The sequence below is a fragment of the Triturus cristatus genome, chromosome 12, assembly GCF_964204655.1.
Source record: "Triturus cristatus chromosome 12, aTriCri1.1, whole genome shotgun sequence".
NCBI classification, from domain to species: Eukaryota; Metazoa; Chordata; class Amphibia; order Caudata; family Salamandridae; genus Triturus; species Triturus cristatus.
In genome coordinates this window covers 136,256,989-136,283,867 of record NC_140595.1, presented here as the reverse complement: position 1 = coordinate 136,283,867, position 26,879 = coordinate 136,256,989, and the positions used below count along the sequence as shown (strand labels likewise).

Below are 26,879 nucleotides of genomic sequence, written 5' to 3'. Positions count from 1 at the left end.
CAGAAACCCGCCTGCTATTTGTTTGCGCTATATAAACTTTTCAATTAAACAAACAAGCCTATACAAATCCTGACAATACAGTGCCTCCAAGAGGCATTGGCCTTTAAGGAAGGGTTGTTGCATACAAGGCCTGGCCTCGTTGCAAACTGTACCCTCCAGCTGTCTAAAGAGACAGCTGTTCGGAATGCTCAGAATGCCCTTGGAGATTGAAAGGCACTTTGCTGATTTTGCTAGTTGATTTACGCCTGTCATCAACAGATAAACAAGGTTTTATTATTACAGCTTTCTCTTCCACAAGCTTGCAGAGTCCACAGTGGTGAATCCCACGCAAACTGTGGGATGTTGGAGGAACTAGGCGCAGTCTGCTTTGTAAGATTGTGAAACCCCACAAACATGACGATTTGGGTGCAGTCACAAACTGAAATCGACTCAGTTCTGAAAATAGTTAGCGATGGACTGAAGTAACTTCCCTTTCAGGGTGGGAAGGAGGGCAGATCCCACCTAGAACTGGTGTGTGTCAAGGGCTTTCTCTAAGGGTCAAAAATAAAACCTTGTAGCGAAAGTGCTCTTTTCACACTTGTCAGCCCTCCCCCTGTGCGGAATTGTACACTGCCTACAACTCTATATGGGAAGAATAGGCAGCCTAAAAATGCCCCCATTACAAGTTTACTGGAATCCTAGGCTTGGCGAGGTTCTTCATGCTTTCTGTTAGGTAAACAAGCATACTTGGTTTGCAAATTTGAAGACAAAAAAGTATAAAACTACTTTCAAGCCAGGTTACAAAACTCCTCCTGCACTTCTACACTTTTGTATTTGAATCAGGCCTTAACCCATTAGAAGGGTCCCTTTCAGCCAAGGCCCGTCCTATGTTTGTGAGCAAAGAACCTTACTGAATTTGAAGGGGGCGCTTTTCAATTCTTGTAGGAGAATCTACATTTTTTTGTTACCGCCGGTCACAAATTTACCTTCTTTTGTTCCTGCAGAGGCGCATTTCTCACATGAACTGTTGCAAAACCTGAAGTAAACATTGTGGCCCTTTTAAATTATTTTTTAACGATGAACTCTGGGGTTGAACCCGCTGCACAGGATTTTTTTGGTTCAATGAGTGACTGGTAAAGCAGAGGTTTCCAGTCAATCACCCTCATTTCAATTATTAGTGCTGCAGGTGCATCTTATTGTGCTTGGCGTTATTTTTAGGTGGAGCCTACCAGACAACGCAAGAGGTCTGGTTGCGGAAGATCTATTGTGAGCTTACAGTGGGCCTTCGGCTCACCTGTTGCTTACCATTGGTCGGCTTTACTGTGTCTCTCATTTGATTGCTTCTTATTTGGTGGCATTCCTTCCTGGTTTTGTACCCTGGAGCATAGCATCTCTACAATTATTTTCATTGGTTGACTTGTATCCTTCCACTGCTCACATTTAAGGATTTTTTTCTTTCTTTCCCACTCAGCACTCCATAAGAGTGAATGTGTATGTTAGATTTCCCCCTCTTGTGCTGCTTTACCTCTCAAATACCCCCTTCCCACACTGCGTTGCTCCACCCGTTTCTGTGTAAACACGCAGAAAGAGGGATATTTTTGCTCGGGTATAGCTGAGAAGCAGGAGTAGAGCAACCACGACGGCAGACTACGGAAGTTGATTTCTACCTGGTCGGCGAGGTGACGGCTTGCTGCAGACTCGCAGCATTTTTGACGGGCAATCAAGCCCGTAGCCTTTTGATGGGCCATGAAAGCAGTAATGTCCCTTTGAAGTTTGTCCTTTCGGGTCGTGAAGGAGCAATCTATTGGGAACAATTTTTTTCCATATGAAGCCTGTTGAAGTTACCTGGACAATCCGGTGATATACTATTCCAAAGCCCTGATGAAGTTCAGGTTTTAACTGAACGAAACGTGTTGGCTGGATGTTGTGTATGGACTTGAAAAATGGGAATTGAAAAAAGAAAGAATAAAAAGGAATATCTGTACTTGCGTCTACTCTCTTCTGTTGTGGATAAGAAGTTTATTGGTGGACCATTCCAAAGTAAATTCACATAGCTGAGAAGCTGACTTTTGTTTCATCAACTGCATTCCATATATTGCTTGAAAGCACAAGCCTTGGCACACAAAGAATTTTATGGTGCAGGGGGAAGGGTAGTCTGCGGCACTCACTCTGCTGGCCCCTCAGATATAAGGTGTAGCTAGCATAGCACTTCTCCTCAAGGCCCATACATCTGCTTCCTAGGCCAGTGCAGGGGAGAAAATGGCTGAATCTTGTGAAAAGTCGATTAGGCCTTTGCAAGCAAATCCATTTACATTCTGACACTTCCTTATTCTTTTTAAATTCTCTTCACAGTTTCCTTAGATCAAAAGTATTTGAAAAATAAAAATGCCAGTTATAAACATTTAAAATATCCAATTCAATGTATAGTTTTGAGATACTATTAGATATGTGTTTGCTCTTCCTTCAGTATTTTGAAATGTTTTTTCCTTTTACTGCTTGTAAACAATGCTTTATAAACAAACATTTGCAAATCCAACAGCGTTCAACTCGCATTATAAAGTTAAGGCTTATTGGCTTTGCCAGTGCTTGCTGTATATAGTGCTCTGCTGCTATGGTCTGGTAGATTCGGAGCACTGAGGGCACCAAGCATGAACCATTCTCAACTGTATTAATTGTATCAACCTCAGAAGGATGAGAGGCTAAGGAGCACCCTAATAGGAATTTGAATGTCTACCTAGATGCCAAGCACAGATAACATCAGAGGCATTACCCGCCGAGATGTCACACTGGTGTGTCCTTTGCACTGAGCTGGTGCCTATTCTTTTTAAGTGAAATTTCCTTTTCCTCTATGAACTTTACAACCTGAGCTGTTATCACCAGTAAAGTTTATGGCCCGATGACAGAGAGCTCGGATCTGAGGCGGTACCACCAGGTGACACGGCCTCTAGAATTTCAAGAAGTGGGTCCCGAGCAGCTCTGATCACCTGACGGGTGAGAATCAAGACCCCCAAAATAACAGTTTTTGATGTTTTGAGTTATGACGTATATCCGTAATATATACGCGAAATAGAGTGAATAGGCCACCCCGCCCTAATGGTGTCATCTACCGCTGGAGGGAGGAGTGGGGGAAGGGGAGTGGCTTTTAATCCCACGGTTCTAAGCTCTTCTGACTGAATGAGGTCAGTTTTTTTTTAAATTCACAAAAGAGGATGATGTATCTGTTTGCTGCCCTGGGCACTAAACATGGCACGTCTGTGGCGCAAGACTCTCTGCACAGGAAATACTTTACGTACATGCTCATATACTCCTGTGTATATGTATTACCAAGAAACGACTTTTAACCAAAATATTTAGTAATGAAAAATAAATTGCACATGACATCATTACAATTTTGTATTATTTGTTATTGATTTCATTTATTTTTTAAGGGAAAGTGTGTGTGTGTGTGTGTATATATATATATATATATATATCTCAAAAAGCAGCACATTTTAGTTGGTCCACCGTGCAGCATGCAGTGGCACAAACTGTGAAAGGTGATCCGAGACTCTCCAGGATGTTTGACAAGATATATATATATATATATATATATATATATATATATATATATATAACCGTCCTCTACTGTTTTTGTATTTTTCCCTATGGTTTAATATAATTGCACGTACTTGAAAACCATCTGAACGTGGTGCGGTGATCCTTCATTGGCTCTAACTGGGACAGAGGAACGGAGGGATTTCGAATATATATATATATATATATATATATATATATATATATAAAATACGGGCAGATTTAAACTGCCTGTGTTGCTGTACAATCACTCCATAGATAGGATCTCCACTTAAAGACTGGGAACAGCCCAGAGTCCCCTCTTCAAGTTTTGCACAATGTACACATATACGCTTGCAAGGGGCTAGTATATCTATATATATATATATATATGTGTGTGTGTGTGTGTGTGTGTATATATACACACACCGAGAGAGAGACAGTAAGGTGTGTGCCATGTAATATGCTATCCAGTACCATCGCTGAGTGTGGGGAGGCGCCATGATTCACAAGCGGTGCAGCCCTGACTGGGTCACGCCGACCCTCCCCGCGTTTAACAATGGTAATAAATAGCGTATTGCACTCTGCAGATCTGCATGTATGGCTTATGCCACTTTAATTATAAGCAGCAGTGTTCAACCAGAACACAATGGATTTGATCTGTGTGCTGCGATAAATTCACAAAGAGCGGGATTTGTGAGGACGGTCCAAGTTGTTTTCTCCTGTAAAGCGATGTTAGAATGGAGGCATTAAGCATTTTTTCTCAAGCCATCTACGCTCTACTGTGGTAATAATCCCTTTGCACTGTAGTATAAAATGTGAATCTGTTTATTAGTATACTTGTTTGAAACACCATGATAAATTGGGCCACATTTATTTTTACTGGCATGGCACAAACATGTATAAATGTGTATGTATGCAGATGCTCGGGGGTGATATGTTACTTATTACCACTGTTGAGCATGGCGAGGGACCTTGACTTACGAGAGGTGAATGACTTGATTTGTTCGGGCTTCAGTCCCTTTGGAGATGCTACATGCACACTATGCGCTCCGTAAGCTTTCTAGAATGGATCATGGTGTGAATGGAAGGAGTGTCGCTGTAAGAGACATTTAGGGAGGGACAGACGCACACTCCAGTTTGGAAGGCAGTCTGGGCCAAGGAATGGAATGAGACCGCTTGCAAAGACGAATGATCGACCAAATTCCCATTACATATGCTTACAAAGTTGCTCTTCTTCTCAACACACCAGTAACAAAAGCAGGAATATACCCACAGGGCTGTCCTTCCTTAGCTTGCACAGGTTGGGAGTGATGTACATACTCTGGGAACTCACCATTTGAGATATTGTTGCATGTATGTACATGGTATTGGTGTAGCGTGAACCTAGCTGGAGCACCACCGAGTGCTGAATAGCGTCTGTGAGCCCTAGGATACGATTTATGGCCGCTACCTTCTTCTTCCCTCAGATTTTTGCTGCGATAAAACTCTGATATTGAACTAAGCTGTGTAAAATATATATGTGGGTTATTTCAGGTTTATTGCCAGTGGGTTCCCCTCCTTGTCCAAGTCTCCATGTAATAAAAATAGAGGAATGACTCTGAAGGCGTGGAGTTGGCGGCGTAATGACCCCTCCCTTGGCTTGTCCTGGTTATGTGAGCTGGAACTAGAGAGGAGGGTGCATTGACTGCCAGCAGCAGAGACGCGGAGAGTCCAGCTGTCGGTTGCTCCCTTGCCTCCCCGACAACGGATTCTGTCTGGACACTGACGAAACCTCCACCCGACGTCTGCTGCTATGGAGACCCCGGGCAAGAAGCGCGGAACCCGGAGTGGAGGTGCCCCAGTGCAGTCTCCCACCCGAATCACCCGGCTACAGGAGAAGGAGGAACTGCAGGACCTCAATGACAGACTTGCGATCTACATCGACAAGGTGCGCTCGCTCGAGTCCGAGAACGCTGGACTGCGACTGCGCATCACTGAATGTGAAGAGACAGTAAACCGTGAGGTAACGGGCATCAAGTCAGCTTACGAGGTGGAGCTTGGAGATGCGCGCAAGACCCTGGATTCTGTGGCTAAGGAGCGCGCGCGCCTGCAGCTCGAGCTCAGCAAAGTGCGCGAGGACTACAAGGAGTTGAAGGCCAGGTAAGGCGACTGTCAAGCTTGCAGGATAGGACAGGCTGTTAATACTACTGTGCTTTTCCCTGGTGGCCTGAAGCCCTTGGAAGTCAAAGCTCAGGGCCACTCCTGGTGTCTCTGAGACTTTCCTCAGCTCTGCAGGGTTCATTGCAGCTGCCATAGGGAGGCTCCAAGAGACAGAGAAAGAGAGGAAGGTAGAGAGAAGAGAGAAGAGACAGAGGAAAAAAGGATAGAGAGAAGGGGTGGCTGGAAAGAGAGTGCTTGGGCGAGGAAACTAAGAGACAGGGGCATGTTTGAGTCATTTTGCCAAGGCTGATTTTGGGTCCCTCGTCTGGGGCTAGCAACATCTTCTGTTTCTTGTGGCTCTTGGCACTGCACATGTTGCAGGTTGCCAGTGCAATAATTAACTTATTACCACCCACACATACTCATTTTATCGATCGCCCACGAAGGAACGGCTGGATCAGTGGTGCCGGGATCTGGCGTGTGACCTTGAGCTCACACAGACCGCTTTGAAGAGACATTAATCTGCGGACTCACTTTGCAATTACTACTACTAATTATTATTATTGCTGTTATTAATATTTCAATATTAATAACCCATTCAATAATATTATCTGTACATTGGTTAAAAAATTACTAGTATCAATATAATCATTTATGTGCACAGTCTTGAAGAGACATTAAACTGCTGAGTCATTTTGAAGTTATTATTATGAGAATATTAATAATTCCAATATTAGTAGTAGCTCTAATCATGATAATATAATCAGCAGTATTAATGTAATCATTTATGTGCCATACATTGTGGGACAAACTAAACAGTCAGTCTGTTAACCGGGTCTGACAGCTGCCAGTCACCGTCAAATTGTTCCTGAAATGATGACATGCTGAGGCATCTCGAGGGGCTGCACATTTTGGGCATGTGTAAATTAGCGTAGTTGGGGTGTGTAAAAGGCGCATGCGTGGATTAGGTCGGTGAGTACAATACTGAAACTTCAAAATATTTGAAATATAAAGTGGATATTCGACAAAACTTGAAAAAAGCAATAAAAACACGAGTTTGGCAATCCCATCATTCACCAGGGTGGAAGGAAGTCATTCTAAAACTCCTGTGATGTGCATGCAAGTCTGAACAGAACCTAAGGATTGCTGGTGGATTTTGGATTTTGCCTTTCGAGGTCCTACCCTAGGCTAATCTCTTCCTATTGTACTTCCTTTTTCGAGTTTTGTCATCTGTTGACTATTTTAATATCACTGCTGCCACTCCCTTTCATGTACCGCTGGGAAACCCCGTTGGGGTGGCCATGCACTCTACACATTTATTTATCATTTCCCAAAAAATGTGAGTTAATAGGGAATGTCCCAAAAATGTCTTGAACCTGAGGAGTTTAGATTGCAGCCAGAAATTTACAGCAGGTAACTGAGCAAGCTAGCCATCGCCCATTTCTTTCATTTAGTTCTGAGTAAAAACCTGCTTTCTGAGAAGAGATCACTTGATAAGTGTAAAAAAAAAAAACACTAAATTGGGAAGGGCCGGTGACCTATGTGCAAGGCCCTGCAGCCTTACATTTTTGGGCTTTCTGGGTCTCCTTCAACATTGCTAGTCCTGCACCTTCAATTTGCTTCATTCCTAACATTCATTGTAACATGGCTCCTGATAGAGTAACTATGCACAGGGTGCGCCCATTACCATATGCGCACGTGGCACCCAGTGCTTTAAATGGGCAGGTAACCTCCGGTATTGAGTACCTGCACTACTTAAATGTTCGAGTGGAGAGTGCCTGCACCTCTCAGCAGGGATGCATTACTTTTAATGGGGAGTACACTTCTCAGCAGGGATGCATTACTTTTAATGGAGAGTACCAGTACTTCTCAGCAGCAAAGAGGGACACTGGGAGGGTGAGTACTGTTACTGCAGATCTGCCAACTCGCACAGTGCCACTGTGTGTCACACGATATCGACTCTCTTCACACGGTCACGCGCCGAAACATGTTGGCAGGGAAAATGAGCTGAAAAGCACAGCAAAGAATGCTCGTCTTTGAAGGCTTTGAACAGCCGATGTCTGCAAGTGACCACACCCCAGCATGGTTGCATCATCCTCATTAAGCTTCTTTTTTGGGGGGTATAGGGGTTCATTGGGGTGGAGGAAGTAAATGCGCCTCAAGTACTTCTTGGTGCGAGGCCCTGCCCCCACCAAGGCACAGCCCCCTCCTCACATGGTGACTCTTCTTTATTTAGTTGAGAGTTCTGGTACGAAGATGGTGGGGCGCTCTTACAAATATATACATTTAAAGCACCGCTTGCACTCAATTACAAGCTTTAAACCTCCGGAATGAGGAATAATGTGCTCAGCACACATTATTCTCCATTCCAAAGTGCATTAACAGCGCATGCCCACTGTTTTTCCCCCATAGTTGTAATCCTGTCCTAGACAACAAATGGGAGTTGGAGCCCAAAACTTGGAATACCCCCCTCATCAGGAAGGTATCCCTGGTTTCCACGGTGCGTGTTGATGAATCATATAGATGACCACCATTCTTCATAGTGCAGAATTTTTTACTTATTTCCCTATCTTCAGGGCCACTGGCATTATGGACTGCTGCAGAATTTCCATAATCGCGAATATGCTGCACTTGCTACATAATCTGTCATCTTCCGCATAATTTGCAGATGTAAAAAAATAAGTCTAGCTCAACCAGGATCAAAAAATACTAAAAAATCTACCACAGGCCTTTTGTCATGCAGTGTCAGATCACCTTTCAGTTGCTAATTGCTGTCTTCAGGTGTTAAACGGATACTGATAGGCTGAAACCTTTGCCCATTTAGTGTTAGCATGTGTACAAATGACAAAGAACAAATTGTAGGGTCAGGAATCAAGATGTAGTTGCTGTCCCAATGCAGTGATGGCCTTTCACACCTCACTACTAAAAAATGTCAAGGAGTGGGGAAAAGAAAAAAATGCAAGCACCACATCCCAAAATGTCCATGCGCAATGCCGCGTTTTACCTCCCTGTGTAATTTGAACCATAAAAAGACATTCTAAATAAACATGTACCGCTTTGCTAATTGAACTAAAAATGTTTTTGTGTCGAAATGTTTTTGTGTCGAAATGTTTTCCAGTGACTTTGGGAATTTAACGGGGATTGGAGGGAGAAAGAGGGTTATGAAATACTTGCCACGCCCTTCTGGAAGCCGCAGGCGTGAAGGGCCGGCTCACGCAGTGGTTCGGTCTCTGCTTCTTGGCTCCACTGCTTCTTGGCTCCATGCCCCCGCCCCATCACAAATAAAGTCCTAATTTGAAAAATGCTGACTTTTTTTTTTTTTATCCAATGGAAGTTGCACAGTGATTATGTGTCATGTTATCCTTGGACCCAACCACACTCAGACACACTTTCTATCTCCTGCTATATTCATGGTAACTTTTTTTGTTTAGGGCCTGATGCCAAAGCCCTAAGGCTTCTTAGCGCTGCGAGTAGTAGATGTTGCTGTCACCCAATTCTTTAATACTTATTTTATCGACCTGAAAACTGCAGCCTGTGAGTTTACTCCACCAAGATCCCAACCAGAGACCTCTAGTGTGTCCACAGATTTCTGTTGCAGGTGCATTAACCGAATAAGCTATCCTGCCCGCAAGTTCATCATCTCACCTTTTCTCTGAAATAAAAAACGAATTGCACAGTTACAGGTATCACAATTTGGACAGCTGCTACAAGCCTACCAGCTCTTGCCCCTCACTACTCTTAAAACCTAATATCTTGCTATACTTGCCAGATAGGCCTCATCTCCGAAATATTGCCCTGTTCTGGTTTTTCTAGGCTTCCCCATCACTGTGGAAAGGGCATAATTTGCACTTTTGTTTTTCTTTATGCTCTGTGCCTTTAAAGAGAGAGAACAACGGCTAGTCTTTTGTCCACGGCCCTATTTTTTGTTATAAAGTCCATGGGGCATTAGAGTAGCAAGGATGCATGGGCCGGGTGCAAGAAAGGAAACCGGCCCCTTTGCTGTTGAGGTGGTAAAATGCAACCATTATCAAGGTTCAATGAGCCCTTCGAGGATCTGTGTCCTGGTGCCACTGCACCTGCTGCATCTGTTATAGCTCCGCCACGGCATGGTGGCCTTCACCAGGTTCTGTTTGCTTGGGGAACAATGGTGCAGGAGTACAAAAAGCACGCACGCGGAATAAAATAAAACTTTATGCCAACTGTGTATTTTAATAGCAGTGGAAGTTTGTAAACTATCAGTTCTAGATTTTGATGATGTCACCTACAATCTATAACTTAACACTTAAATGTGTGTTCTGTAATTAAACTCATGTTGCTTCTGGTGGGAAATGGAAGGCCCAGGATTTATTTTTTCCGCCCCACAGACTCTCTGGTGAAAGAAGCGTAGAAAAAAACGAAAATTAGCCCTTTGCAGATGGATTAAAGACGAAGTCAGAAAGCCTAAAAAGGAATGCAGCCCTGCAACTAAGTGTTTTACGCTATGGAGGCAGAATAAGCAGATCTGGGCTCGTGCTTCCAAATAAGGCCTCGTGCTCGGGTTTAGGAGAGTTTCCTGTGCGGTGTCTGCCTCGGCCCTAGTCTGTGTGGGGCCTGACCGTCACATTCCTGTAGTATCCGAGGGTTTGGGAAATGTCTGCGACACATTCTGATTGTGCCTGTGAGGAGCTGGCTGGCAGTTCTGAGGTGCGTTTGTCCTACGTCGGGCTCGACGACGCCCGCCGTGCGTCTAGTGCGTCACCGGCCTCTCCATGCTGGGTACAGTTGGGAAGTCTTTGAAGTTCCCGGCCATCCCTTCCCTGCTTGGGCCTATGGGTAGCTGGAGCGGGAACAGAGCAAGGCTGGCAATAGCCACACCGGGGCAGGCCGGGAAGGCTGAATGAATGCCCAGTAATGCAAAATTCGGCCTAAAATGGCCTTCTGAATAGCCTACGATGCTGTAACGCTGTCAGGAGGTACCCAACTCACTCGGCGGTAGCTCTGGGCCTGTATGTGGGTAACCATAGTGAAAATGTAGGGGGTCCTCCATTATTTTTCGTGGAGACCTCAACATTTTGCACTGCCCCCCTGACTATTGGTGCTTGGGTTTTGCTGCTGCCTCCAAGTGCTGCGCCTGGGCCTGGACTATGCATGCAGCACCGGTCTCATTCATTCTCAATGTGGCTGCGTGAGGGACCCTACGGCCGACCACGGCAGCCGTGTAAGAGATGGGACTTACTGTCCATGCGCTTGGTTGGTGCAACATGAGCCTGGTAAACAGAGCACTTCAGGGAAATCAATGGATGAACCACTGGGGTGGGGGAAGCTGTCTCCAGGAAAGAGGCATGTATCCAAGGGCCGGTGCAGCCCCATAGAGTGCACTTTTAAACGTGTTGCACCAGGGCATGGTTTCATGTATTAACATCAATTTCACAATGTGACATAATCCAAGGAGTTATTAACATAATCATTTTCAGGATGGCCAGCTTTCCATTATCATTTTGAGGGACACTTTGCGTGTCCGCGGATACCCCATAAGACGTCTATGCCAAGTGACTATGAGTTATGGGTAGGGCTCCCGGTTTTATGGTATTTATTTTTTCAACATTTCCGTCTGTATTTATCCATATTTATTTTTTGCTCAGTTTATCTGTATTTATCCATTTTTATTTTGTGTTTTCTGTAAAAATGAAGCTGCAATGTGTATTTTTCCACATTTATTTAACTGATAAATATATACTCGCATTTGAATGTCAAAAAGGTTTTAGCAGTATACAGTGCAATAACATTATCTGAAAACACCTGTATTGCAGAATAGCATAAAAAAACTGTAGATCTGCACTTACTTAAGCTTAATTAGGAAATCTATTATCTTTTTTCATCTCTCCTACCTCTGTCTGAACACCTACTGACCTGGCACTCATGACTGGTAGTAGAAAACAATCATTCGAAGAAGGCCTATTTTGCGTATTTTTCTGTATTTAAAAATAAATACAGACAGGAAAATTAATAGTTTTCTGTCTGTATTTATCTGTAAAAATCAGTAAAAACGGAAAACTTGGAGCCCTAGTTATGGGGTGCAATTTTGGGGTTTCCTACCGTAACTACTGCCTCTAAATTAGTGCCTTTTAAAATATAGAACTGTCAGATATTGAACTTGTCGAGTTTTTATCTGTGCCGTACTACACTTCACTTCCAATCGTCTTTTAAAGGCATAAGCCTGCTCGTCACAGAATGTCTAACTTTCTCAATTGTCCAATCTGACTCTGGGCTTTGCCTGCTCGAGCGGTTTATATTTCACCCCTAACCAAGACTTCTGTGTTAGTATTTTTATTTTCAATTATTTGTTTTTTCAGGTCTGGTCAAGAGCCTCATGTTTTCTAAAAAAAAAAAAACTCAAAATAAAAATACATACATATATTCACATAGACGGGCTTTCAGTCAACTCTCTTCATCCATTGGTCTTCTCAAGTGTCATTCAGATTTTGCTTCCGCCCACCACATCCTGGGGAAAGGAGTCAATTCACTTTAGGGCCTGTCTTCATGGTACCTTCTAGGCACATGTGCACATCTGCCTAGAAGGTAGTTTAGTTGAGAGCCAGGGCTGGGAGACCAACCGTAGCTTACATTTCTGCTGTCAGTTCATGCTTTTTTTGGACAATGCCTTACTTTTTTCCAAATATATTACTTTTTATTACGTTTACTATTTTCATATTAATTGTTTATGTAAAAAACATAGAAACAAAACGTTGCTGGCTTGCCATGGCCACACTGAGAGGCTTTGTCAATGCTGGTCATAAAGTCTAGCTGCCACTTGGCTGGTGTTTAGTAGCCACAGAAACGCGTTTTGAATATCCCGATTGAGTTATGTTCCCTTAATGGAGCCTCTTCGGTGTGCACTGCTCCTCGCCCAGTCTAGCGTGACAGCTGTCGCTCGGCGCTAGTCCAGCGCCGGTTGTGCAGTGCACGTCATTCAGGGCTCTAGTGCTGCGAACCGTGCCAAGTCTGGCGTCCTGAGCTCGGTCTCGTCAGGCGCTTCGAGGGTTTGAAAGGCGAGCCGTGCCCTAGCGCGAGCACACGTGCCCTTCCAGAACATTCCGGAAATTACAGGACAGACACTGCTGCCTTCCGGAACGCCCCCGAGACCTCGAACGGAGGGGATTGGTGGGCAGTTTAAAGTGACGACAGGTCATTGCAAGACATTCGCCTGCCTCCTTTTCTCTCGTTTTGTAACGTCTGACGTTATCCAAGATCTTTTTGATTTTAGTAAGATGATATGTATTCTATGCTTATTTTTAGGGGGGTTTCAGCCGGCCAAATTCTTCTGCCGTTCTGTGATTGTGTCATTTACATTTTTATTCTGTTCATTAGAGTATACAGCATGGGGCAATAGACAGCCAACTTTAGCCATCGGTTATCTGTTCTGTGAGTGCGACATCCTTCCATTTCTCAAGGAGCACATCCACCCACAAATCAGTTCCCTTCAGTACCAGGCACTACTATGACAATGTGTGCTTTTTGAGACCAAACAATATTTTGCTTTTAGCCAATGTTGTCTTTTAAAGTAATGATTGCTGGGTAGCTTCCCCATCAAAAATGTTTGGTAACAATCTTGACAAACAAAACCAGCAATGACAGAGCAAAAACGCTGGCACCCAACAACCGAACTATTGACTTTGCTAATGCTTGTTTGAGATGTTCTTGCCAGCCTGTTAAGCAAGCCAAGTGACTAAAACCTTCATTTTTACTGCCCAGCCGACATTTGCTGCCTCCTAACACCCTCAAACATGTCCTGCCCAATGCAAATTATACATGTTAACAAGACGTGCAACTTTTTAAAATCTCCAAAAGCCATTTTTGAAACAATATGAAAATAACATTCCCTGTGCCATGATATCATCTTTTGCTATCCCAGTAACTCAAAGTTGTGCTTATATTTGAATGCTTCACAACCAAAGAAAACCATTCAATGCTTAGTTAAGGTATGCCAGTGCTTAATTTGTGCCAATGGTATCATATGATGGGCACCGTCTCTCATTTTTGGGGATGAGAGCTTACATTTCATTATCAGACTTTGACCGAGAGTAAGAGATAGAAAGCAACAAAGAAAGGAGAAGGGAGAGAAAGAGAAGAAAGCAGTAACAAACAGAGAAAGAAGGAATGGAAAAGATTCTGCAAGAGTGAGATAAATAGTCAACAAATTAAGGAGGTGGGAGAAAGAAGCATGTGGTCAAGTGAGTCAAAGCTAGGCAGCCTCGGCATTCAGCAACCAAGGAGTGTGCGCGTGTGTGACTGTACAGGCTATCTGGGACAACAACTTCAGGCCTAGTTTGTGGTTCTCTGTGTTTGCCCAACAGGTACTGTACAGACGCTCCCATCCGATTGAGTAACACAGGCAAGGTTCCCTTGTTGGTGCATGTCAGTCTTACTGTCTGGGTTCCTTGGGAAGGCAATTAAATCCTGCACATCCAACCATGGCTCAGCAGGCCCAGATTACCTTATGTGATTGAGGAGAGCAAGGTATGTCTCACTGGTCACGTGATGCCCCTGTCCCATCAGTCTGCTTGGGATCCAATCATGACTCCTGCACTAGGAAGTGAGCACGCCCTTCTTGATGGCTCATGTCCTGCTCCACCTCCCCACTGCTCCGGCCCACGCCTGGCAGGCGTACAAGGGTTCGGTAATGCATGGGTGAGGACACCGCAGCTGTTGCTTTGGAAACACTTGTAGAGTCTCAAATAAGAGATTTACAAGGACTTTTTCAGGCGAGAAGATTTCTTTTTTTGTAGCACTGCACTCTTGGCATTTAGCAATCACTGTATCTTTAACTGCATGCCATGACAGATCCAAGACAATGGAGAATTGACAAAAGCTTCTTTAGTTTATCTTGAAACACATTTAAAGTGTCTGGCTGTGCAGGTGTTGATGCGTAGATAGCCTGAGCACTGGACAGAAATTTACAGAGGTGGGATGAAGAAACTTTTTAAGCAGACATTTTCTTTGAATTATTTTTGCACGGTAGCCATCTTGGATGCAATGCAGTATTCAACTTTCTACAAGCTCACTCGGATAGGTTCAGAATTATTGTTTCCGCTGTGCAAGAATGTTAATTTCTCACACTCCTTCAATTGTTAGTGCTGAACATTGTCAGTAAGATACTTTTCTATGTCAATTATTAGATGAACATGATCAATAAGATACCTTTCTCTGACCATTATTAGTGCAGAGCATTGTCAGTAAGCTCCTTTCTATGACAATTATTAGTGCTGAGCATTGTCAGTAAGCTCCTTTCTATGACCATTATTAGTGCTGAGCATTGTCAGTAAGCTCCTTTCTATGACAATTATTAGTGCTGAGCATTGTCAGTAAGCTCCTTTCTATGACAATTATTAGTGCTGAACATTGTCAGTAAGCTCCTTTCTATGACCATTATTAGTGCTGAGCATTGTCAGTAAGCTCCTTTCTATGACAATTATTAGTGCTGAGCATTGTCAGTAAGCTCCTTTCTATGACAATTATTAGTGCTGAGCATTGTCAGTAAGCTCCTTTCTATGACAATTATTAGTGCTGAGCATTGTCAGTAAGCTCCTTTCTATGACCATTATTAGTGCTGAGCATTGTCAGTAAGCTCCTTTCTATGACAATTATTAGTGCTGAGCATTGTCAGTAAGCTCCTTTCTATGACAATTATTAGTGCTGAACATTGTCAGTAAGCTCCTTTCCATGACCATTATAAGTGCTGAACATTGTCAGTAAGCTTCTTTCTATGACCATTATTAGTGCTGAACATTGTCAGTAAGCTCCGGTCTATGACAATTATTAGTGCTGAACATTGTCAGTAAGCTCCTTTCTATGACAATTATTAGTGCTGAACGTTGTCAGTAAGCTCCTTTCTATGACAATTATTAATGCTGAACATTGTCAGTAAGATCCTTTCTATGACCATTATTAGTGCTGAACATTGTCAGTAAGCTCCGGTCTATGACAATTATTAGTGCTGAACATTGTCAGTAAGCTTCTTTCTATGACAATTATTAGTGCTGAACATTGTCAGTAAGCTCCTTTCTATGACCATTATTAGTGCTGAACATTGTCAGTAAGCTCCGGTCTATGACAATTATTAGTGCTGAACATTGTCAGTAAGCTCCTTTCTATGACAATTATTAGTGCTGAACATTGTCAGTAAGCTCCTTTCTATGACAATTATTAATGCTGAACATTGTCAGTAAGATCCTTTCTATGACCATTATTAGTGCTGAACATTGTCCATAAGATACCTTTCTTTGACAATTATTACTGCTAAACATTGTTAGTAAAATACCCTTGTATGACAATTATTAATGCTGAACATTGTCACTAATTTACCTTTCTATGACAATTATTAGTGCTGAACATTGTCAGTAAGATAGTTTTCTATGACAATTATTGGTGCTGAGGATTATCAGTAAGATACCTTTCTACGACAATTCTTAATGCTGAATATTGTCATTAAGATACCTTTCTACTACATTTATTAGTGCTGAACATTGCACGATCCTTTTCTATGACAGTTAATAGTGCTGAGCATTGTCAGTAAGATACCTTTCGATGTTAGGGCACCATTGTCAAGACAAAGGGCCTTATTTAGGGTTTGGTGCATGGGATACTTAACTAGAAATGTGACGGATGTCCCGTACACCATACTGCAAGTGCGTTATAGCCTACGGAACTTGTAATATGTTGGGTAGTATATCCCCCAAAGTTTTGATGGAGTATCCCATTTGCCAAATTCTACATAAGGCCCATAGTGTCCCAAATGCTATCATTTCTTCATTCTTGCTGATTAATGGTAAATTTCTTCTTTTCTGTGCATTCCTTCTAAGTGGTTCAGTTCTTTATTATTTTATTAATTTTGTTTTATAGGCTGATTAACTGCACGATGATGGTCTCTCTTATTTTTAATCAAGCACTTAAGTCCAAGTGGTGTTAGTTATTATCCTTCCCTGACTTTATTTCTGATACAGTAAATAAAAAGTTCCTAGCTTTTGCTTCTGAAAGTTTGTTTTATTAAGGTGAGTATTGTTGTGCTATAGAATTAGGTTGACTCCTAACAATTCCACTCTAAATCCCAGAGAATATGTTGTCTGGTCGTTCAGCTACGTCGTTGGCTGGATGGATGGATGGAAGGCCATTAATTTACCATCAATTTGTGCTCAGGCAGCCAGCTTTTTATTTAAGTTTCTGTATTTTGCATCACAAAACTGACATCTCTCGCTAGCATTTGCCCTCCTTCCAATCAAAATCCCTACCGACTGCCACAGATTAGAGTTAAAAGGGTGGGCGTGGATGTCTTATTCTGGAGAAAAAGTGTAATCGGCGTAGTAGTAGTGGGTAAAGGTCGACATTTGGAATCACCCCATCCTGCTGGAGACGGCCTTGTGTCATCTGCTTGTTGTGGCTGGCTATCCTTCCAAATAAAGAGTGTCCGAGATTAAAAACTATACGAGACTGTCTGTGGTATCACGCACAGTCGCTGCAGCTTCTTTAAGGAGGCGGGTAAAGAATCCAGAGTCAACCAAGTGGGGCCTTTTGTAACCAGCTCACTGATTGGGAGTTGACTTAACCTTTATAACTGCACGTCTATCATGTACGTAAAACATCAGTGCGTGCATACGCATACATTCAAGTGCTGGTATACAGAAGCAAACAAGCATTGGCAAAGCCATTAGTATTCATCTATTGTCTTTGTCAATGTTTTACTTTAGATGTTACACAGCAGTGTGAGCCAGCATTGGCTGCGCCATAGCACTTTTTTTTCTCTTTACGTTAAGCTACATTGCACAGCAGCATGTGTGCATCATGTAAAAAACATTGAGAAAACCAATAGATCTCATTTGAGCGAAACCTATTGGCTTTGCTAATGCTTGTTTTTACTCATCTTGGCATGGAGGTGTTTTACTATTTGCTTCCTTTCCCCGAGCTACTCGACAAATACCAATCACATCCCAAAGAGAAGAAATGAATAGGGTGAAATGTGTCAGTCATTAATAGGGATTTTTGAGGAGGTATCATTTTGTTGGCAAAGTCACAATTAAAGTGGCACTGCCTATAAAATTATTTACATAGGCCAAACAATTTTTTGGAGGATACTTGTTTTAGCGAAACCAATAGGTCTCAGCAATGCACAAGCTAATGGCCTTGTCAATGTGAATGGCGTCTGCTATTCAGCATGGCTGAAAGTCACTGAAAGCCCAGAGTCACAGGATGTTGAGCAAACACCGAGTCTCTTTGCCCCCCATGCTGAGTTATAGTCCTGTCCCTCCTAACACAAAAAAGCGCTATGACGTGGCCTGCGCTGGCCGCATCATAGTGCTTTTTTCAGTGACATTCAGCCATGCTGAACAGCAAATCTGCTGCTAGACAACATGGCTAAACGAGACTCACATTGTCAAGCCCAATAGCTCAGGCATTGCCGTGATCTATTGGCTTTGCCAATGCTTGCTCGATGTTTACAGGGTCTTGCTGAACAAATGTAAAAATGATAGTAAGAAACAGTTGGGGAGCTTTGCAGTGAAGGATGTGGTGAAATAGCCAGAGCTGCTGATAGGGGAACTGGTGAACCAGGTTCCAACCTTGAGTTTGCGATTCTGGGCAAATCACTTACGCTTCCCCCGTGCATGACAATGAATGTGGCATTGCGTAATGTAACTGGTGAGCACTTAAATCGCTCCAAAAGCATCGGCTGGTGTTAGCACTATAGCAAGATGGAGGATGGAACAAGCGCTCCAATCCCATCGGATAGTGCAAATAAAATAAAAGCAGCAGCGATGATGGAGCTAGTGGGGGGGTGGGTTAAGCAGAGAAGCAGAAGGGGACAAGGAGATGGGCAAGCGACGACAAGAGAGGACAGGAGGAAGCAACAATGAACAGGGGAAAAGATACCTTAAGTGAAGCAGGATTAGTGCCAAAAATGTATGTCATTGTGGAATGTAACGAGCTCATGTTTGCACTATGGGAAGACGGAGGATGGACCGAGTGCTCCAATACTATTGGATCGTGCAAAAAAAATAAACCAGTGCTGTTCATGTTTTTAACAACTTTTTAAGAAATGCATTCGCTTATGTACACCTGTGTACATTTACGTGGTATGTGTAATGGGAGGTAGCCTGAAACAACATAAGTACTCCCATAGAGTGCTTAAAAATAAAGTAAAAATAGCTGCGCAAACCAGGAGCAGTGTAAGTAAACATCTACTTGGTTTATGTGCTATGGTAGGCCCAAACACAAGAAGAGGGCATGGTGCCCGCATGCCATGAAGAATGGCATCAAAGAAAATGAGAAGGACGCTGAAGTTTACCAATGATAGGAGATGGGTGGCCTGTAAGCCCACAGATAGAACCCAAAACATCTCTTCGAAACACCATGTGCACTGTCTAGCCGAGACTTGAAAACAATAGATTTCACACACAGTGGCGGCTCCTCCGCTAAGGCGGAGGAGCGTCGCCCCACTGCTCTGCAGCAGTAAAAGAAAGGGAAAAATAAAATAATGTAATGTTATTATCATTTTAATTTGTCCTCCTGCTACGGCAGTTTTGCGTGAGGAGGTGGGACAGGGCTGCAGAGCAGGAGAGGAGTGGTTTGCCCTCTCCTAAGTGCGCAATGACTGTTTGGCCCAAAACAGTCATGCGCACTTACCTATTCTCCATGCAGGCTGCATTACAGCCTGCATGGAGAACATGCCCACCCCTCCAGCCCCTGTCTGAGTGCCGTATCACGGCACTCAGACCAATCACAATGCTTCATTTCTGCATTGTGATTGGTTTAGGGGAGGGAGCCTGGCTGTCTGCTTCCTGCTCCTGGAGTCGGAGGCAGGAGAGCAGGAGCAGGGACGCGGGACCCAGCGACAAGGTAAGTGTTTCTGTTTTACATTGTAACCTGCGCGCCCCCCCACCTGGTGCTCATGTAAAGTTCTCCAACACCTCGGTGTTGTTTGGCACTATATAAAACTGCACAAAAAAAGTAACTGGTGCTAATGTAAAGTGCTCCAATACCTTTGGGTGGTGTTGGCACAATATAAACCTGCACACAAACAAATGCAACTAGCAGAGCCGGGGAGGAGATGATTTGTACAACGGAGCTCAGTGGTGCAAGCAGCGACGGGTGAGAGGTGGACAGGCAACCAACAGCAAATGCAGGCTGCCACAGGGAGTTTAAGTGATTTGGCCATAATCACAAAATGTGGAGCCTAGGCTAGTGAGATTATGTGGCGTCCTCTTGGGAGAGGATGTGTGGTAAGGGCCAGACCTACCGACTATGGAGCTGGGAAACCAGGTTTTAGTTTCGGCATGGGCTTAATCTCTCCGTGCCTATAAACATGAATGTGTCCTTGTGTAAAGAGCTGATGCTAATGTAAAGCGCTCCAATACCTTCAGGTGGTGCAGTTGCCAAACGCGCTTAATCGCAAAGAAGAAATTAGCACCATAAAAGGAGGGGGGGAAAGTTCAAAGGGAGCACATGGTCCAAGCTCCACTGATAAGAAAACACACAAAGAGAAAGTCAAAAACAACAGGAAATAGCAAGCTGCAACCAACATCAAGCGTGGAAAACAGCTTGACAAGCATGCAAACAAATGGAGAGTAAGGGTGGGCTGTAAGCCCCTCTTAGGATGTTTTATTTAATACAAAAGATTTACAAGGTCAGTGCAAGTGCTGGGCAGGCAAAACCTAAAAATAGAGGTGCAATTTCGATTTTAAATTCCAGCACTCTGAAGGGCACAGGTTCCTGCAGGTCACGGCCTGCAGTCTGTGCCATTTTGCTCTATATTATATAATTATAGTTTATTCAGGATATACAGCTGACTCTGTGAAGCCCTGGGGTTTAATTACAAAGTAATTTTCTGTCACTAATCCAAAACGTGTGATTCTGTGCAAATCATTTTTATCTCTCTGTTCATTTGTTTTCTTGGCTACTTAAAAAACGATAAATGAGTCCAACTCTCAAAACTAAGCATAACATGAAGAACTAGTCTTTTTCACCTCAATCATAGACACTAAAAAATCCAGACCAGTAAATTCATTTATATTATTTTGTATCCAGCCTTCAAGGAAATGCACCGGAAAACAGATATCCCAGCCCTTGCCTTCGACGGGAAGGGGCCTCAAGACTCTTCTAATTTTGTCTGATTGCTAAAATGCTATGGAGAGTGAGTTTCTGAAGTTTTCTTTCATGTCTGAGTACAGTGGAGCCTGTGATGAAAGGCTTTGTATGGTGGCTTTCAGACCAGGGTATTACTAGGGTGGGTGAGGTGATCCACAGCCTGCACTGAGGACTGTAGACCCAGCACAGACACAGAGGCTCAGTGACAGAAAACTAAATATGGATGGGCCTTCTCTTAAGCAACACTTCCCATATGATTGCAGCAGTGCTTAATTTGGAAAGAAAGAAAGAAAGAAAGAAAGAAAGAAAGAAAGAAAGAAAGAAAGAAAGGAAAAGAAGAAAAAATATATATATATAAGCGTCCCCCCAGAAATTTCTCAGTGGTCCACTGACTGTTCCAAGGTTGTCTAGTTTAGCTTCTTTCTTCCACCGCCCGACACTGTCCTGTCTCTTTATCTCACTTGTGCAACTTCCTTTTAATTCATCCTTTGTCCCTTTGTCCATATTTTCCTATGTTTCTCATGTGCCTCCATTTTCTGCCTTCTCTCTCTGTTGCCCTCGGTCAAAGTCTGCTGATGAAAAATAAGTAACCCCGGGCAGGTAACTACGCTCCGCCAGCGGAGTTTGCGGAGTTTTGCCTACTCCGTATTCCGCTGCGAACGCAGAGTTCAGGCAAAACTACGACTCCGTGGTGAAGCGTAGTTAGCCGGCCCCTCCACCCTGCCAAAGTTATTAAAAATAATTAAAAAGGCACTTACCTGCCGTGTCTGCCTCGGCTGCCTCCTCCTTGCAATGGCTGCTCTCTCTGCCTCCTCCTTGTACTGAATAACCCCTACGTCGTACGTCTTGCGAATGTGCATGCACACACGCAAGACGTACAATGTAGGGGTTATTCAGTGCGAGGAGGAGGCAAGAGAGGGAGCAGCCCAGGGATGAAAATAAGCCACAAAAACGAGCACCAGTACTTACCACCCGCAACCACTGGCACAAATTAAGCACTGCCTTCCTGCCAGGCCACAGTGTATTGTTTATACAATAGTTCACTCCACCACCTTCACAGAGAGGAGGTACTCTTAACTGGTAGGTTAGACCTTGACTGAGGTGTGATTTTTTTGCAGCACATGTCACACCAAAAGCAGGCAGGATTATAGTGAATTCGGACTGGCCCCACTCGTAGAATCATTCACATCCTGTCTATCATTGGAGGCTTTCTAGAGCTTGCAGAGACCCTGGGTTTCTCTGCGCTACTTGTGTAATTACTACACTAAAGAGGCCTAGTAAGCAATCTAGCCAGACAATAAATGCAAAGTTTCACATGCAAATACATTGTAAGCCTGGGGGTGACACAAGGTAAAAAACCTTTAAAAACGTGCACTCTTCTAGTCCAAGCAGGACATTTTTGTGAAAGACTCGAGAACGAATAAATGTTGAATAAAGCCCATTAAAAAGCTTAGCGAAAAAAAAAAACTTGCACCTGCCACGTTCAACTTCCTAATCTGTATTTACATATCTGTGATAGGAGATTGTTGTGTTTCAAACAGGGAGCTTGAAATCGTAAAACCTGCTGGGTGACCGGGTGTCGCCGGCTCCCCTGAGTGCACATGCCAGTCTGGGAGGCAGAAGTGACCAACGCCCTCTTGTGCACACAGGTGTAGACAGTCTAGCGGTGTGCCTTGAAACCACCCTACAAAAGAGACACGAATGATGGACGGAATGTGGGACAAATCAAACATTCACCCCCGTCAAAAGATCTGGGTTAAATCCATCATTCTTTTGCTCATCATGCCACCCCAGTTTAGACCTGGCCATATGCAAATCAGTCTTGACCCTGTGCTTCATGGGAATAGTCCAGACCGAACTGCTAAGCCAGGTGCTCCCCGGGCCCGAAACAAGTATCCCGGGACCGATAAAAACACCTTGCACCTGCCACATTTTACTCCCTAATTTGTATTTACATAGTTGTGATGGGAAATTATGTTTCATACAAGGAGCTTGAAATCGCAAAACCTGCTCGCCTGTATAGCCGGCTCCACTGATCTCAGGGCAGGTGTGCATGCCTGTCTGAGGCAGAAGTGACCAACGCCCTCTTGTGCACACAGGTGTAGACAGTCTAGCGGTGTGCCTTGAAACCACCCTGCAAAAGAGACACAAATGATGGATGGAATGCGGGGCAAATCAAACATTCACCCCCGTCAAAAGATCTGGGTTAAATCCATCATTCTTTTGCTCATCATGCCACCCCAGTTTAGACCTGGCCATATGCAAATCAGTCTTGACCCTGTGCTTCATGGGAATAGTCCAGACCGAACTGCTAAGCCAGGTGCTCCCCGGGCCCGAAACAAGTATCCCGGGACCGATAAAAACACCTTGCACCTGCCACATTTTACTCCCTAATTTGTATTTACATAGTTGTGATGGAAAATTATGTTTCATACAGGGAGCTTGAAATCGCAAAACCTGCTCGCCTGTATCGCCGGCTCCACTGATCTCAGGGCAGGTGCGCATGCCTGTCTGAGGCAGAAGTGGCCACCGCCCTCTTGTGCACACAGAGGTAGACAGTCTTGCGGTGTGCCCAAAAACCACCCTGAACTGGTGAAGGGCCCCATGGCCCGCTTGGCTGCTTTGTGTCAGTGAATTGGATGTGACCCGCACCAATGCCTATCTGTAAATCGTTTTGTATGAAAATATTTTTGGTGTAACAGTAGAATTACATTGATTTTTCTGTTTTTTTCAGTGTATTGTAAGAAACCGAATAATCAGTCTGTGAATAAAAGGCGCCTGGCCAAAAAAAAAAAGGGGAAAAATGTGTTCAGCTATTCTCGACCGTGAATACTTGAGTCAGGCAGTCTCAATTTGTAGAACTACAAAAAATGCCATGTAGAATTATGTTGCAGTGTAGGGCCAAACTATGTAGCAGGTTTTACTTACAAATGCAACAAGGTATGCAAAAGTATGTGGCTTTGTCATTTTAGCCCACACACTGTCTGGGCTAAAGTGTCCTCTCATTCACACCAGTTTAATACCTGAAAACAGCAATCAAACTCAGAAAATTTACCAGTTTATGTTTACCAATCATCTGCAATTGCCTGCACATGAATTCTTTTTTTATGCTACTTTTGATGATTTGAGCTAGAACTATTTTTTTGTTGAAAACTGAAAATTATGCAACTGATCTATGGCAAGTTAAGTGTGTCCATAATTAAGTGTTGTGTAGGGCAAATAGATATTGTTGCTACCACCGCAAGCCTGGGGATTTAATAATGACACGCGGGACACTTGCATGGATAGTACTCCGTCCGCCGCCATAGCCGTTCTGGCTTACGTGCGTGCGTGACGACATATTTATTAAACTAGTCATCACGTGACCTGACGCGTACGCATCTGCGTATCGCGTCAGTGTCACGACATTACATTCCTCCCCAACACACAAAACTTAAACAAACAACAACCCATCTTCTCGCATTTTGGACCTGGACAAAATTACCCACATTACTACCGGCCCCGCTTCAAACACTTGCTAAACTGATCAGCTTAAATCAAAACAGTCTTACTTGACATAGTCCTTGAGGCGACGGGAGGGCTCAGGGTGTTGTCTCAAATTGTATCGCGGTTCCCCACTGTCCGGCATAACACCCAAGCCCCTACTCACAGAATCGCCGTTGACATCATCACCTCCAACATCTGGCGCGTCGAACTCCCCTGGCTGCGCCACCTCTGGCAGTCGCACCGGCTGCGGTACGTCAGCTCCCTGAACTTGGGAGTCAGGTCTTCCACTCGCAACGTCCATAGATTCAGCTTGCTCCAGAAACCTCTCCACTCTTTGCGGGCGCCTCTGGGGTGCGCCTTGATGTCTGTTTCCCATTCCGAGGGACAATGGAACCTTCTTGAAATATGAAACGTTCCTCGTTATTTTTTCTCCGCTTCGCCTTGCTGTCACACACGTGCCCTTGACTTCTTCCACAGTCCATGGTTCTGGCTCAAAACTCAAACGGAACTTGCTGCCGGGCATCCGATTTCTGATTAGCACCGTATCACCCGGGGCTATATTCGGTGCAACCGCCCGTCGTCGGATGTCAACATGAGCATAGGCTCCACGGCGTCTAGTATCAATGGCACTGTCATCGGGAGCTTCAGGCCTCCACTCTGGATGATGGGGTATTGTGTCTGTTACGACCCGTCCCATTAGCAGATGTGCTGGGGCAGTTCCAGTGGTAGAGTGGGGTGTCTGGCGATAGCTTCGGAGGAAAGTAAAGATCGCGAGCTCTACAGACTGGCTTTTCTCATGAGCAATTCGTGTCACTTTATTGAGGGTCCTCATGAAACGTTCAGCTTCTCCGTTTGCTTGAGGCCAGCGGGGCGTGATTCGCCGATGATGAATGCCTAATGCCTGTAGATATGCAGCGAATTCTTGACTCTGAAACGGGGATCCGTTATCCGTTCTGATTTCCTTCGCTAGACCATGGGTTGCCATAATTTTCTCTATTTTCGGGATCACCTCACTGGCGCTCAAAGCTGCTAGTATTTCCACTTCGGGATATTTTGAGTGGTCATCAATAGCGACTAGAGTGTGCCTTCCGTCCGGCAGACTGCCAAAGTCCACACTTATCTTGGACCACGGCCTTCTGGGTCGAGGTTCCATGATGATGGGAGCTGGCCGGGGTGCTTCTCCAGTTACCTGGCAGGCATGGCACGCCCGAACCGTGACCTCTACCAACTCGTCCATGAGAGGGAACCACACTTTAGTGCGGAGCCTCGGCTTGGTCTTCACCATGCCTTGGTGGACAATGTGAGCTAGATCCACCACTCTCTGGGTTAAGGACGTCGGGATGACCAGTCTGTGTCCTCTCAGTAAACACCCAGTGTCGTCTTCGGTTAGTTCCTCTCTGACATTGTATAGACTGTCCATTATCTGTTTCACCCGGGGTGTCAGGCTCTTCCACTCCTCTCTGGCTCTGTTCCAGTTGTTGTTTTGGACCGCAAACCTAGCTCTCTGCAGGCATTCATCTTCACTGGTAGCTCGCAACAGGCTGGCCATGGATACTGGTCTGGGACACGATCGAGCAGTGACACATCGTACATACTCCTCTGTGTCCGCCGCCTCGGCCATCTCTTGTGGGGTTGCCTTGCGAGGATGGCGAGATAAGTAATCCGCAGGATTTCGTGCCCCCGGCTGATACTCTATCTTGCAGTTGTAATTTTGCAGTTGCAGCATCCACTTCTCAATTCTCGGTGGTGGTTTCGTGGATGTGCCTGCGAACAGGGCTACCAGAGGCTTGTGGTCTGTTGCCACAACGAACGGTTTGCCATACACATATAAGTGGAAATGGTGACAACCCCAGTGAATGGCAATTGCCTCCTTCTCTATCTGTGAGTATCTTTGCTCAGTCTCCGTGAGTGACCTGCTGGCGAACGCCACCGGAGTCCATTCGTCTGCGCTCGTTTTCCTTTGTAGCAGGACTGCGCCCAATCTGACTGGACCGGCGTCCACGGCAATTAGTGTGAGCTTGGCTGGGTCAAAAATCAAGCGTTGTCGCTTCTGAGAGTGCCTGTTTGATCTCCTCAAATGCTCGAGCATGCTCGCTGCTCCATGTCCAAGGGGTAGCCTCCTTAGTGAGTTCTCTCAGGGGCGCTGTTAAGTTGGCCAGGTCTTTGATGAATCTACCGCAGTAGTTGACCATTCCTAAGAAGCTTCGTACTTCCGTGATATTTGTGGGAGCAGCCGCTTCTTTGATATCTTTTACTTTGTCCGGATCCGGGTTTACTCCTTCCGCTGAGAAAGTGTATCCAAAGAATTGGAGCTTGTTGCACAGAAACTCGCACTTTTCACGATGCAGTGTAAGACCTGCGTCTCTTATCCGTCGTAGCACTTGTACCAACCGCTCATTGTGTTCCGCAACTGTCGTGGCGTGCACCATAATGTCGTCGCTGACATTGATTGCTCCTGGAATCCCAGCAATAAGCTCTTGTATTACGTTCTGGAACACCTCGGCGGCGCTCGACACTCCAAAACTCAACCGTGTGTAGCGCCTTAGCCCCACGTGTGTCGAGAACGTGGTGATGTTCCGGGATGCTTCGTCCAGTACTAGTTGGTGATA

General features: G+C 44.5%; 1 protein-coding gene across 2 annotated transcripts in view; it reads left to right on the top strand.

The window, feature by feature from the left end:
• LMNA (lamin A/C) overlaps window positions 1–26,879 on the top strand; it is a 144,473-nt gene that overhangs the window by 6,636 nt on the left and 110,958 nt on the right. Inside the window, exon 1 of one of the 2 annotated variants that reach the window (XM_085639249.1) lies at window positions 5,212–5,673. The exons of the other annotated variant lie outside the window; for it this stretch is intronic. Coding sequence (XP_085495375.1) covers window positions 5,327–5,673 — 347 coding nt within the window. The 5' untranslated portion in view covers window positions 5,212–5,326. Of the gene's footprint in view, window positions 1–5,211; window positions 5,674–26,879 lie in introns of those variants that run through there. 2 annotated transcript variants of the gene reach the window in all.